The following is a 14,876-nucleotide window of genomic DNA, read 5'->3' on the forward strand; positions in this document are numbered from 1 at the left end:
CCAAAGTCTTATCATTGCCATTAGAGTACAGGGATGGGTAGTGTGCCAGCTACTGTGGAACCACTAGTCCCAGAGAAGGCACACCTAGCTATCCTATAGGTAGGCATGTTGTTGGACCACAAGGCTCAGCAGGGACTGTTCATTGCAGCCGATGCAGTGATCTGATTGGTTGCAGTATGAACTGAGTCACATGAAGTCACTTAAAGGGATTACCCTGGAGAGCAGCCTGCAATATAGAAGTGATCAGTAAGTACAGATCTAGTGTGGCTGGGCTCTATTTACCCGGCTGCAGCGGTGACATCACCTTGACAGCATGTGACTTCTGCAGCCAGTGACTAGGCTCAACAGTGCACCTGAGGCGAGTGATTGGCTGCAGCAGTCACGTGCTGTCGACATGACATTACCACCAGGTTAACAGTGCCTGGCAGAGGGAACTGCTGCAGGGGCGGTGAATCTGCTAGGTAGGTACCGATCAGTTCTGTATTGCAGCTGGATCCCCAGGATTGTCTGGTTTCCTCCCGAAACTGGACAGCCCCTTAAGTCTCTTTTCCAGTGATCTGCAACCTTGGCTCTCCAGCTGTTGCTAAATTACTACCCCCAGCATGTCCTGACGGCGCATGCTGGGAGCTGCAGTTTCTCAACTGCTGAAGAGCCATAGCTTGTCATAGTTTTATTCCAGCGGCCTCTCTGCATGTTTGCTGTGCTGCTGCCGGAACTCCGGTCCGCCCCCCATTATAGTCAATGGGGCTGGAGCGGTAGCCCGGGGGTACGCGTGCACTAACGGCAGCACGGATCCGACAGGCTGTTCACCCGCCGGAACAGCCTGCCGGAGTTCCTTGACGCTAGTGTGAAAGTAGCCTTAGCCTGGTTTAAGACGGCCATAATACATCAGCATTTCAACACCTGCATCAATTCCTTAATCACTATAAGAGCCTGGGGCGATCGTTTCAGTTGTACCGGGGGGTGTTGCATGCCCCTATATTATAGAGATCTGAAGCCGCCCTCGTTACACGCTTAGCACCAGACTGGAGCTTGGACCGCCGTGTGTTAATATACCGCGCTCAGGTTGTGTTACGCCACATTGCTTTGGTGAGAGATTTCTGCACAGTCTCAGTTTTCCGCGCGGGTGCAATGCGTGATGTGAACGCATAGCACCCGCACTGAATCCTGACCCATTCATTTCAATAGGTCTGTGTATATGAGGGCGGATCCGTTTTCTATTGTGGTAGAGAAAACGGATCCGTCCCCATTGACTTGCATTGTCTTGTTCCGCATCCCAGAACGGAAAACAATATACATGTTGCGGTTTGCTCTCCGGTCTGGGAACACAACTAAGCGGAACGGAATGCATTTTGGAGCATTCCGTTTTGTTCAGTTTTGTCCCCATTGACAATGAATGGGGACAAGACGGAAGCCTTTTTTTTCCGGTATTGAGCCCCTATGACGGACCTCAATAACGGAAAACTAAAACGCTAGTGTGAAAGTAGCCTAAACTTTGCTTTTTCATTCCTTGCAGAAATTTACCTGCTGTGCAGAAATTGCAATCCATAGTGTGTCAATTCTTTGTGCGGTTCTTTTGTCCGGATTTCACCCATTTCAATGCAAGGGTGAGATCTGTGACAAAAGCGCATAAAATCCGCACCAAAAACAGCAAGTAATATGTGCGATTTTTGGTACAGAAACGCACGGACATCTGTGCAAAATTTCTGCAGGTAACCTTAGGATGCCAGTGATCTCACATAAAATCTGCACAAATATCCTTATGTGCGTTTCTGCAACATATCCGCACTAAAATCTGCGGATTAGATGCGCATTTGTCGCAGATTTCCCAAATCCGCAGCTCAAACCGCAAATATAATTGACATTTGGAAATCCGCACGGAAGGTTAAGTTCCTCATGAAAAAAAACCTCACACAGATGAATGGAACAGATTTTCAGTTACAGAAATTTCTGCCACAAAAAATCTGCCGCGTGTGAAGGTGCCCTTAGGGCTCATGCACACAAATGTATTTTATTTCCGTGTCCGTTCCGTTTTTTTTTTTTTTTGGCGGACTGTATGTGGAACCATTCATTTCAATGGGACCACAAAAAAATGGAAGTTTGTGCATTCCGTTTCCGTATGTCCGTATTTCCGTTCCGCAAAAAAAAATAGAACATGTCCTATTATTGTACGCATTATGGACAAGGATAGGACTGTTCTATTGGGGGCCAGCTGTTCCGTTACGCAAAATACGGAATAGACACGGACGTCATCCGCATTTTTTGCAGATCCGTTTTTTGCGGACTGCAAAATACATATGGTTGTGTGCATGAGCGCTTACATAGCCAAACATTAATTGTTTTCCTGCAGTCCTGGATAAAATCGCATTGTGGTTTCACAAGGAATTGTACCATATGACAAGCTCGGCTCTGCTGCGCTGGCAATGGGTGAAATCTGTCAATCAACAGAGACTTTTTATTGGCCTGCATGTTAGAAAGTAGACCCAATTTCTGACTCATTTAGGCGGCATTCCCACTGCTGACACTTACTGGTGAGGGGACACTTGGCAGCAGGACGTGGAGCTGAGGCTGCAGCCTATAATGGGCTATTGATTTCCTGTCATCACGACACCATTATTGTAAGCGGATGCCCTGGAATGGTCAGGTAGTAAGTGGCGCAGTAATAACTTTGTCATATTCCTAATGGACTGTGGGGCCAGCACTGCTGAGTCAGGTGTGGGGTCATTACTCTTCCCCAGTCAGGAGTCACAGGGCAGCGCTGGACACCTCAGCGGCCAGAATGTGGTGACAACCCAGGTGAGGAGTCAAATACGCATAATCAGCAGTTACTAGGGCCACCCCTATTCAATTAATTGGTTGGATGTCATGAGCAGTAGTTAAAGGGGTTATCCGCTTTGACAATCTTTTTGTTAATTTTTTTTTTTTTTTTTAAGATAAACCAATTATAGATTATCTGCTGTCATCAGTGAAGCAACTTAGCAGTAGGTGTTCAGTTCTGCTGCAGCGCCCCCGCAGGGAGAATGATGCATTACTCAATGCCCATTGAAATCAATTCTTGTATACTAAATGGGGCACGCACCTTTTATATATTATATAAACAAGGCCTCTAATGTTAATTCTTAGAAAGCTGCTTAAAAGCTCTGACACAGGGGCGGACATATCGCCTGTGCAGCCAGTTCAGCTGCACAGGGGCCCGGCCTGTGTGGGGGCCCATTCATACTAGTGAGCGCATCTAGAAGTGCCCACTAGTATAAATGGGCCCCCTCTAGTATGCAAGAGAGAGGCGCTTACTTACCCCTCCAGCTCCTCTTCCTCCCTGGTCTCCTCCAGCCTGACTGCGTACAGCGCGCACTATGACCTGACGCTGTACGCAGTCGGGTCACGTGACTGTGCAGCGCGGGCTGTTGGCGACCAGCGGACATGGAGAGAAGTGAAGCAGGAGAGGTAAGTTTTAATTATTTATTTTTAGTCTGATGGGGGGGGGGGGGGGGGGTCTGTCACATTGATATGGGGGGCCTGAATAAATAATTAACAACTGATATTAGGGGAGGGGGGGTCCTCCTCACTCTGGGGGTTCTGAGCAAGTGACATACGGGGCCCTGCCTATTTTATATACTGGCAGACATGGGGGGCACAATGGAGAGGGAGGAGCACTATGGGGAGTGGGGACCTCATCTTATATACTGGCACACATGGGGAGCACTATAGAGAAGGGGGGGAAGGGGCATCTACTGGGGACCCTATCTTATATACTGGCACACATGGGGGCAATATGGAAAAGGGGGGATAGGAGCACTATTGGGGTCATTATATAGCGGAATTATACTGGCACACATTATGGGGGCATTTTATACTGGCAAATTGTCAGGCACCATGGGGATAAGGGGAGGCGCACTATTGGGGCACGATATAGGAGTATTTTATACTGGTGCAAATTATAGGGCACTATGGGGACCTTGTCTCAACTGGGGGGCACTAAGGTTTTTTGGTCACACAGTAGGGGGCTATGGCACACATCATGAGGGCACTATGGGGACATTCACTCTACAGGGGGCACTAAGAGGAGGTATTTTTATACTGCCACACAACAGGGCATTTTTATTTTTACTGTATTATGTCCGTCCAAAATGCCTGATCAGTTGCCGAAATTCATTGACTTGCATTAGTGCCGGATCTGGCATTGCAAAACAACTGAAGGACGGATGGAACTGCCTGCCGGATCACACTAACGCTAGTGTGAAAGTACCCTTAGTAAAAGGTCCGTTGTGGGGTTAAAGATAAAAAATAACTGTAACTCACCTCATCCACTTGATCGCGCAGCCGGGCTCGTCTTCTTGCAGGACCTGGCTGGAAAAGGACCTTCGGTGACATCATCACGCTCACCACAGGGTGAGCGCGGTGACGTCAGCGCAGGTCCTGCTGAATGAAGATAGAAGGTTCTTCTATCTTCATTCAGCAGGACCTGCGCTGATGTCGCCATGCTCACCACGTGGTGAGCACGATTACATCACCAAAGGTCCTCTCCCAGCCAGGTCCTGCAAGAAGAAGTAGAAAGAAGACGAGCCCGGCTGCGCGATCAAGTGGATGAGGTGAGTTACATGAATTTTTTATTTTTAACCCCACAATGGACCTTTTACTTAGCATTCTGAATTAAAGCGCGCTATTATTTTCTATTATAACCATGTTATAATGGAAAATAATAAAATATACAAAACACCAATCCCAAACCCGAACTTCAGTGAAATAGTCTGGGTTCGGGTTTGGGTACCACAGTCATTATTTTTATCATGTGCGTGCAAAACGCATTGCACCTGCACAATAAAAACTGAACATCAGAACCGAATCGCAGTCAAAACTGACTGCAATTGCGCACCTACTCGCACGATTTTACCTGATCGCAGACGCAACGCATCCGGACCTAATCCAGACACGCTCGTCTGCAAGGGGCCTAAAGCCTCGTTCACATGTCAGTGTTTCACGGACACACACGTCCCCATTCATTTTAATGTGTTTTAGCACGGTCCGTGGGTCCATGTTTTTAGCACAGATGCATGCTCTATTTTGTCCGCGTTCACGGATCCATCGCGGCCATTATAGTCTATGGGTCCATGAAAGCCACGGATGCAACATGAATGCCAATTTTTCTTTTTTTCCAGCTGTGCAAGGTCAGTGAAACACGGATCCTTCACGGATGCATCACTGACCACCTTCTCGCAGTTTGAGCACGGACACGGTGGTGTGAATGAGGCTTAAAATGGCAGAAGCCTCTAGATGGCAGGGAGTGATAAGTCTTTACTTTTGTGCCTAAGAGCTTATTCACACACCTGTGTCCGTTTTGCACCTGTCGCCTCTCCTGACATCTTTTAATAAGTACTTGTATTCCACATAAAATAGCATCTTTTCTTATGACTGCGTCGTGTTCCTCTGTTAGGGCTCGTTCACATGACCGTTGGTGTGCTGTTCCCGTATTGCGGTCCGCGTTTTCAGATCCGCAATACATGGGCACCATTCCATCGTCATTCCGCATCACGGATGCGGACCCATTGATTACGATGGGTCCGCGAATCCGGAGATGCAGAACGGAACACTACGAAGTGCTTTCTGGGGTTCCGTTCCGTGCCTCCGCACCGCAAAAAAAACGCAATTGGACTTACCGGTAATTCTGTTTCCTTGAATCCACCATGACGCCCCACAATGAGATTGACCCTTGACCTCTGTAGGGGCAGGAACACATGAAGAGAGTTTAAATTCCCCCCACCCCTCCACCTCCTCAGTGCTTTACAAATTACCCAAAAGGTGGAACAACATAATAAAGGATATTGATTCATAACCCTTAATATATTATCATCTATATCTTCCTCGTGTATTATTATTATTATATACATATAATTTTTTTATATATTTTTATTTTTTGGGGGGGGGGGGGGGGATGGGAATAGTACGGGCTGTCATGGTGGATTCAAGGAAACGGAATTACAGTTATGTCTAATTGCGGTTTTTCCATTTCATCCACCATGACGGCCCACAATGAGCGGTAACAAATGACTAAGTGGGTGGGGATATCGCCTGTAAAACCCTCCGGCCAAAAAGAGTCTTATTCGAGCCCGAAAGACTAAGACGATAGTGTCGCACAAAGGTATTTCCACTTGACCAGGTTGCAGCCCTACAGATCTGGTCCAGTGAGACACCTCCTTTCTCAGCCCAAGAGGAGGCAGTGGCCCTAGTGGAATGGGCTTTAATGACTCCAGGGCTGGCCTAATGTTCGCGCTCCATGCGCCGTACCTACTCCCCTGGCCGGTCACGTGATTGCAGGGAGGACGCCGAACACAGCGCACAAACCTCCATGTTAAGCCGGCCCCCCGGACTGCTTCCCGATCTGAGGAAGGAGGTCTGAGGAAAAATGATATTGAGTTCGTTGTCACAACCCTCCTGACAGGAGGGCTCTCTCCACATGTTGGCCCCTGTAGGGGCAGGAAAGCACTGAGGAGGTGGAGGGGTGGGGGGTATTTAAACTCTTCATGTGTTCCTGCCCCTACAGAGGTCAAGGGTCAATCTCATTGTGGGCCGTCATGGTGGATGAAATGGAAAGATAGAGCCTGCTCTATCTTTTTGCGGAACGGAGGGATCGCCGACCCAATCAAGTGAATGGGTCTACGATCCCCATGCGCCTGCCCCACGGAAGGTGCCCGTGCATTGCGGACCGCAATTTGCGGTTCACAGCACGGGACACCAACGGTCATGTGAACGAGCCCTTATTCCTCCTTGAAGCTTATGGATAAATGAATAACTTGCTGTTACCATTTCCCTGCATTGGAGCACTCTCGCGTGAAGAATGGCACCGGTTCTGCCCAGTTAATTACTGCCCAGCAAACCACACCCTCTTCGCCACCACTTGCCTTTGGGGTAATAAACAATACAAAATACTATCTGTACAGTCGTATCGTGCGAAGAAGTACAAAAACACTGGTTGGAAAATTGACAGAAAAGTTTCTATTTGGTTTTTGGTATAGCAGGCCTTGTCATGCATATTTATTACAGAAACGACGATCCCGTTAGAATACTTCTTCAGCAGGATGTCACTTTGTGGTAAGAGCGCTGATGTTTGTGAGGTAATAGGTTACTGTCCTCCAGGACCCGCTCCGCAGGCGCTATATACTGCTGGTCCTATAAGCGCATACACATTTTCCCATAAATAAAGATGAGAGCTCCTCCAGTCCAGCAGATGGCAGCAATTACATTGTCCTATATGTTCATTCCGCTCAGTCATGAGGGAGTAATACTCCAGTATGGATGGATCTTCTCCCCACCACTCTTTGTAGCGCCACAGTTGGGAACAGAAGATAAGGCTGTATATATACTGTAATAATGGTATAGTAACAGTGCAATTAGGAAGACCTGCCCTGCTTCAGGAAGTCCATCGTCTTCAGGCTGATGCCATAATGTCCAGGCCCGACAACATCCCACATTTTAAAGAGTTGCACAGGATTACAAAATCTGTTTCTTTGTCAGAGACAGTGCCACCCTTGTCCATGGCTGCGTTTAGTATTGCAGTATTTAAGTGAATCGGACTGGGTTGCAATACCAGGCACAGCCTAGAGAGAAGAGTGGCGCTGTTTCTCAAATAACAAGAGGTCCCCTTTTTAATCTCATACATGGTGGCCTGTTGTACAGCTATTCCCACCCTTAAAAATGTGGTCTGATGACAGCAACTTCCGGCATCCCGTGGTACAATCTGCTCAAAGCCCTGTAGTCAGCACCATGTCATACGCTTCATATAATTTATAAACCAGTTCTTTCTTTTCCTTCTCTGGTAGAAAGCTGGACATTGCTGCATTGATGTTCTGAAATCAGAGAGAAGGGTGAGCCAAGCATCCATGTCACGTAAGCAAACGCAAGAAAACTCCTGACTTGGGCCTCATGCACACCACCGCATTTTTCTTCCACGTCCAATCCGCATTTTTTTGCAGATCACACACGTACCCATTAATTTCTACGGGCCGAAAATGTGCGGCCAGCACACATCTTTGCATCCATGTTGTGGCGATTCCGCAGATTATAGGACATGTCCTATTCTTATCCCAAACCGGATAAAGTCATGTACATGAGGCCTTGGAAAAACAGCAGAACCCTTCTTTTTTTTATTTTGGTCTTGCACAACCCCTTTAAGACGGTAAGTCGCCCTCTGCGGTCAAGTTATTATTATCACCCAGAAATGCGTATAAGGGTACTTTCACACTAGCGTTTTTTTTTCCGGCACTGAGTTCCGTCCTAGGGGCTCTATACCGGAAAAGAACTGATCAGTTTTATCCCCGTGCATTCTGAATGGAGAGCAATCCGTTCAGGATGTCTTCAGTTCAGTCTTTCTGACTTTTCAGGACGGAGATAATACCGCAGCATGCTGCAGGTTTTATCTCCGGACAAAAAAACTGAACCAATGCCGGATCTGGCTCCGCCATTTTTTTTCCATAGGAATGTATTAGTGTTGGATCCGGCATTCAAATTGCCGCATTGATGGATCCGGTATTCCGGTCTTCGCAGGCGCAGACCTTTTAAAAATGTGAAGAAAAAAAAATACCGGATCCATTTTGCCTGATGACACCGGAAACACGGAACCGGTATTGCAATGCATCTTTCTGACTGGCATTTTTGTGATCAGGATCCTGATCAGTCTGAAAAAATGACATGCGTTTGCATACAGTTTGCCGTATCAGGCAGGCAGTTCAGGCAACGGAACTGCCTGCCGGAATCAAACAACGCAAGTGTTAAAGTACCCTAAGGCCTCTTTCACATGGGCGAGTTTTCTGCGCGGGTGCAATGCGTGAGGTGAACGCATTGCACCCGCACTGAATCCTGACCCATTCACTTCTATGGGGCTGTGCACATGAGCGGTGATTTTCACGCATCACTTGTGTGTTGCATGAAAATAGCAGCAAGCTCTATATTGTGCATTTTTCACGCAATGCAGGCCCTATAGAAGTGAATGGGGCTGTGTGAAAATCACCAGCATCCGCAAGCAAGTGATGATGCAGTGCGATTTTCACACAAGCTTGCTAGGAGATGATCGGGATGGGGACCCGATCGTTATTATTTTCCCTTATAACATGGTTATAAGGGAAAATAATAGCATTCTTAATACAGAATGCATAGTAAAATAGGGCTGGAGGGGTTAAAAAATAAAATAAAATTGAACTCGCCTCATCCACTTGTTCGCGCAGCCCAGCTTCTCTTCTGTCTTCTTCTTTGATGATCTGTGAGCAAAAGGACCTGTGGTGACATCACTGCGCTCATCACATGGTCCATCACATGATCCATCACCATGGTGATGGATCATGTGATGAGCGCAGTGACGTCACCACAGGTCCTTTTCCTCAAAGAAGAAGAAAGAAGAGAAGCCGGGCTGCGCGAACAAGTGGATGAGGCGAGTTAAATTATATTTTTTAACCCCTCCATCCCTATTTTACTAAACATTCTGTATTAAGAATGCTATTATTTTCCCTTATAACTATATATATATATATATATATATATATATATATATATATATATATATATATGGGAAAATAATAAAATCTACACAACACCTAAGGATGTCACACGGACGTCATCTGTATTTTTTGCGGACTGCAAAATCCAAATGGTCGCGTGCATGAGAAACTTACCGCATAAAAAAAAGAGGATGGAATTTTTAACAACCCGACAGATGAGGGCGACACCAGGATTTATATTTACTGCTATATACATAATATGGAGGCCCAACTTACCACTCGCTTAAATTCATCTTCAGTGAAGCCCATGTGTTTAGCTGCTATATTATAATCCACATCCAAAGTGGATCTGAAGATCAGCGGGTCGTCTGTGTTCAGGGAGTAATTTGCTTTGTCCTTCATAAATCTGCAGAAAAGGGAGAAACGTCTCACGTGTATTTAAACATGCCGCCATACTACACAAAGTGGTATAACAGATGCCATAGAACTGCCACTATTCACTACCTTTATCCCCGTCTCATAGACGCCATTGTGTTTAATCTTTTCCCTCTAGTTTATGTGACCGGTTCAGTAAGGTTTCTGGCGGTATTATTTAGGTTACGTATAGCACTGCAAAGTGGTAATTAGAGATGAGCGAATTTCATATTTTGAAATTCGTTCACGCTTTGTTTGGGGGTAAAAGCAGAATTGCGTTATGGATTCCGTTACCACGGGCCATAGCGTAATTCTATGACGGAATGCATAACGGAATGTCATTAAAAGGCATTTCGTTATTCACGCCGTCATAATAGAAGTCTATGGTCTGCAAAACGGATGCGTCCCGTTTCTGTTATGCAGGGGAGTTCTCTCCTGCATAACAGAAACCGGACGGATCCGTTATGTAGGCCATAGACTTCTATTATGACGGCGTGAATAACGGAATGCCTCTAAAGGCATTCTGTCATAGAATTGCGTTATGGTCCGTGGTAACGGAATCCATAGCGCAATTCCCTTTTTACCAGTAAACGAAGCGTGAACGAATTTCATAACATGGAATTCGCTCCTCTCTAGTGGTAATGTTTGGGCACTGTGTAGAAGCTTGTACATGCCACTATATAGCAGTTATATTTGCACTGTACTGGCTGTGTCATGTAGGGTCTATACGTATTGGACACTCGATAGCTGTATTTGTATATGTAGACACGATATGGTGGTAATACAGTGCAGTATTATCTTTATAGCGCTTCCTACACATGACTGCGGTCATATTGTAGGGAGAATCTTATTGGCATTCACTAGCCATGAAGCTGCAGGACTTACTGTTTCACAGGATGTTTGGTGAAGTCTGGGTCACAGGCCCCGGTGAGGTAACTGGACCATGGACAAGTCTATGAAGTACAGAAGAAGAGGGTAAATGGACATTTCCAGCTTTTAGAGAAAGATACATAAATGATGACGTGATTATACAGTAGTACTGCCCAATAGGCTCATACTACACTGTGCGCTTCACTATGCCTACATCTTATATCTCATGATAAGCGGAGCATCACATTTCATTTTGCATTCCCCACCTTCAAGGAGCCATAACTTTTTAAATTTTCCATTCACATACGGTAGCAGTGGCAGTGTGTATTATAATGTCCTCACCCTTTTCCAAAAAGTATTGACAGGATTATATTCTACATATTGCACCTGTCGGAAAACTGCTTCTTAACCCCTTAAAGGGGTTGTCTCACTTCAGCAAGTAGCATTTATTATGTAGATAATAACAACACATTAGGCTACTTTCACACTCGCGTTTGGTGCGGATCCGTCATGGATCTGCACAGACGGATCCGTTCAGATAATACAACCGTCTGCATCCGTTCAGAGCGGATCCGTTTGTATTATCTTTAACATAGCCAAGACTGATCCATCTTGAACACCATTGAAAGTCAATGGAGGATAGATCCGTTTTCTATTGTGTCATAGAAAACGGATCCGTCCCCATTGTCTTGCATTGTGTGTCAGAATGGATCCGTTTGGCTCAGTTTCGTCAGACGGACACAAAACGTTTTGGTGTCCGCCTCCAGAGCGGAACGGAGGCAAACTGATGCATTCTGAGCGGATCCTTTTCCATTCAGAACGCATTAGGGCAAAACTGATCCTTTTTGGACCGCTTGTGAGAGCCCTGAACGGATCTGACAAACGGAAAGCCAAAACGGCAGTGTGAAAGTAGCCTTAGTGAGTGGCTTGTATTGACTTCCTCTACATAATAAATGCTATTTGCTGAAGTGAGAGCATTTTTTTTGTTTTCATTTTGCCCTCCACACCTTCCTGGACCCATAACTTTTTTGTTCCGTTCCCTTTTCCGTTCACGTAGCTGTATGAGGGCTTGTTTTTTTGCAAGACAAGTTGTACTTTGTAATGCCACCATGTTATGAGGCATACAATTTAGTGGGAAGCTGGAAAAGCTATTCCAATTTGTGTGGCGTTGGAAAAAAATTTAATTTAGCCATAGTTTTCTGGGCTTCATTTTTAGATTTTACCTTCAATGTCCGGGTCAGTACGATTACAAGGATAACACAATTATATAGTTTTCTCGTGTTTAAATACTTAAAAAAATAAATGCAAACTTTGAAAAAAAACTTAAAAAAAACTCTTATTTTATTTATGTCACCATACTCTGTCCCCCCATAACTTTTTCATTTAACTTTACTGAGCTGTGTGAGGGCTCATTTTTTGTTGGATGATCTGTAGTTTTTATTGATACCATTTTGGAGTGTGTGTGACTCTTTGATCGCTCATTATAAAGGTGAAGTGACTACAAAATGGACAATCCGTCTACACTGTATGTCATCCATATTCCACATGGATTGCTAAACCAAAAAAGGGATTTCCGGAGCATCTCCTTCCAATAGGTGCCATCTGTGTTGTCAGTGGTTTTCACAGACCCTTTAGGATGGATCTACAAGGCCTAATGGGCAGGTTATTGGGATGACCGTTCCTGCGAATGCTCATTCCTGACAATCTGCCCGTCTAAATGTGCCGCCGATCACCCGATGAACGAGCAACACTCGTTCATCAGATGATTCTGTCATTCGTGCAGGCACCACCAATCATGACTTCTGAGCAGCAGATCGTGCTGTCTAAACAGAGATCTGCTGCCCAGAAACAATGGTTCTGTATGAAGACTAGGGATGGCAATAGCGATCCCTCGTGCTCCTACCATGAAGGACATTGCTGCATGTCAATACAATCGGCTGTAACATTGTGCGGTGTAAACCCGCCTTTAGATTACAATAAAGCGCACAGCAGCTCTCACCTACCAATGAATCAGGAAAAATAGAAATATCCAGCCCGAGGATGATTAAAAAATCGTAGCTTTATTGCGGTAGAAAATCGTCGACATACAGGACAAGTTTGGTTACGCATTTCAGACCATAAACAAATAGTGGTCCTTCCTCATGACACCTGGTCATGAGGAAGGACCGCTATCTGTTTATAGTCTGAAACGCGTAACCGAACTTGTCCTGTATGTCGACGATTGTATACCGCAATAAAGCTACGATTTTTTTTATCATCCTCGAGCTGGATATTTCTATTTTTCCAAACCCGCCTTTAGACAGCAATAGGCATCTTTGGTTCGCATCACAGACTAAAGAACTGCATGCCTGCTTTTTTTTTTCTTTCAACTTAGAGCCCTAAGGCCTCCTTCACGTGTTAGTAAATCATGGACGTGCCCATTGACTTTACTGGGAGTATTCACTTATGTCATTCTTTCTATTAAAGATGTAACTATGAATATGGATGACAACACAGACCAAACACAGATTCGTCATGGATGTATTCACGGTCCGATGTCATCACAGAGTCATGATAGCATCCGTGAATATGTCCATGAAGAATTGGTGGTCTTAACCTATTTCCCACTGGTCATAATTATTAGGAGGAAACAAAACATTTAAGGATACATGGAGAAATGGTGAAAATTTAGCTTCATAAGGTGAAATTTTGCTCTGGTCACAAAGGCCCAAATGATCCCCTGGTCATGAAAGGGTTAAAGAAAGAGGACGCACTGCGTGTCGGTGAGTCAGTGCTCCTGCAGAGATGCCATTACTTATGACCGTCCATGATCGTGAATACATTTCACACCTCAAAATGCATCTTCTTATTGAGTAGCTCCTTGTATAGGTGCGGGTCTTCTATGGTGTGGTAGCCGTGCCCAATCCTTTCTGCCTTTAGCACCTCCACGGCCTGGAATACAATACATCACAGTGTCACCAAGGGAGCGGTCAGGTCCGATCCGTTCCCTCCTTTACTTTCTATTCTTACCTCCTTCACAACACTTGGGGGCCCAACTTCTCCTGCATGTACTGTTCTGTGGATGCCACATCTTACAGCTTCCTGCAACCAAGGAGAAGTTAAAGGGGCCTTTTACCAGCACAATATCCCATATCTTGACCCACATGAGAAGCACAGACATCTTATTACATATCAGCTGCACCTGATGCCTGAGGGGGGACGACAAAGGTCCCACTGCCACCTATGGCATAGTTATTACAAATGGCACAGGGTAGGTGGAGGGACCAGGCGCTTTACTCTAGAGCTCATGCGCACAACCGTATCTGTTTTGCGATCCGCAAATCACAGATCCTGGCTGTGTACATTCCACCATTTGTTTTTCAAACTTTAGTACAAATGTCCTACAGTGATGGTCCGTTCGCAGTGTTCGCCAGCGAACACATGCGGGCTGCCATCTTTAGTAAGGTAGACTCACCCGTCCGGCGATGCACAGGTATGCCCTTACCTGTGCCGGGAGCCGGTCTGAAATCAAATGCAGTCACCGAGTGCAGGCAGTTCTGAGAACAGCCGCTGGGGGCCTTTATCGGGCTGTTCTCGGAACTGCCTGCTCTCGGTGACTGCATTTGATTTCTGACCGGCTCCCGGCACAGCTTAGGGCTTACCTGTGCATCGCCGGATGGGCGAGTCTACCTTACTTAAGATGGCAGCCCGCATGTGTTCGCCTGCGAACTGACCATCACTGATTTCCTGTCCTTGTCTTCAAAATGGTCAAGAATAGGACATGTTCTGTCTCTTTTGCTGGGCTGCAGAACACATGTATGATCTCTGCCTCTTTTGTGGTCCCATTGAAATTAATGTTTCCGCACCCGATCCACAAAAAAAGAGGATCGGATATGGACCAAATGTATGGTGGTGTGCATGAGGCCTTACACTGCTTTCCAGACTCTGAAATCAGGCTCAGGTTTTTGTGCCATAATATAGTGATCCCCGTAGATTGCCAATGAAAACCTTTGAACCATTTACAATTCGATATGTATTCGGGTATTATACATCATCAGCTCTTTACCCCGCTGTAAAATTCCTGCACTTATCTGTAATAAAACAGAGAATTTACAGCCATCCCATAAA

At 45.7% G+C, this 14,876-nt stretch overlaps 1 protein-coding gene across 1 annotated transcript in view; it reads right to left on the minus strand.

Moving 5' to 3' along the window:
* Positions 1-6,967: 6,967 nt before the first annotated feature.
* Positions 6,968-14,876, minus strand: part of ADA (adenosine deaminase) — a 54,957-nt gene continuing 47,048 nt past the window's right edge. Inside the window, exons 7-11 of the mRNA XM_044297251.1 lie at positions 13,779-13,850; positions 13,599-13,700; positions 10,785-10,852; positions 9,762-9,891; positions 6,968-7,841 (exon numbers count right to left, since the gene is read on the minus strand). Coding sequence (XP_044153186.1) covers positions 7,737-7,841; positions 9,762-9,891; positions 10,785-10,852; positions 13,599-13,700; positions 13,779-13,850 — 477 coding nt within the window. The 3' untranslated portion in view covers positions 6,968-7,736. The remainder of the gene's footprint in view (positions 7,842-9,761; positions 9,892-10,784; positions 10,853-13,598; positions 13,701-13,778; positions 13,851-14,876) is intronic.

Source organism: Bufo gargarizans, chromosome 6 (genome assembly GCF_014858855.1).
Source record: "Bufo gargarizans isolate SCDJY-AF-19 chromosome 6, ASM1485885v1, whole genome shotgun sequence".
In the NCBI taxonomy this organism is placed as follows: domain Eukaryota; kingdom Metazoa; phylum Chordata; class Amphibia; order Anura; family Bufonidae; genus Bufo; species Bufo gargarizans.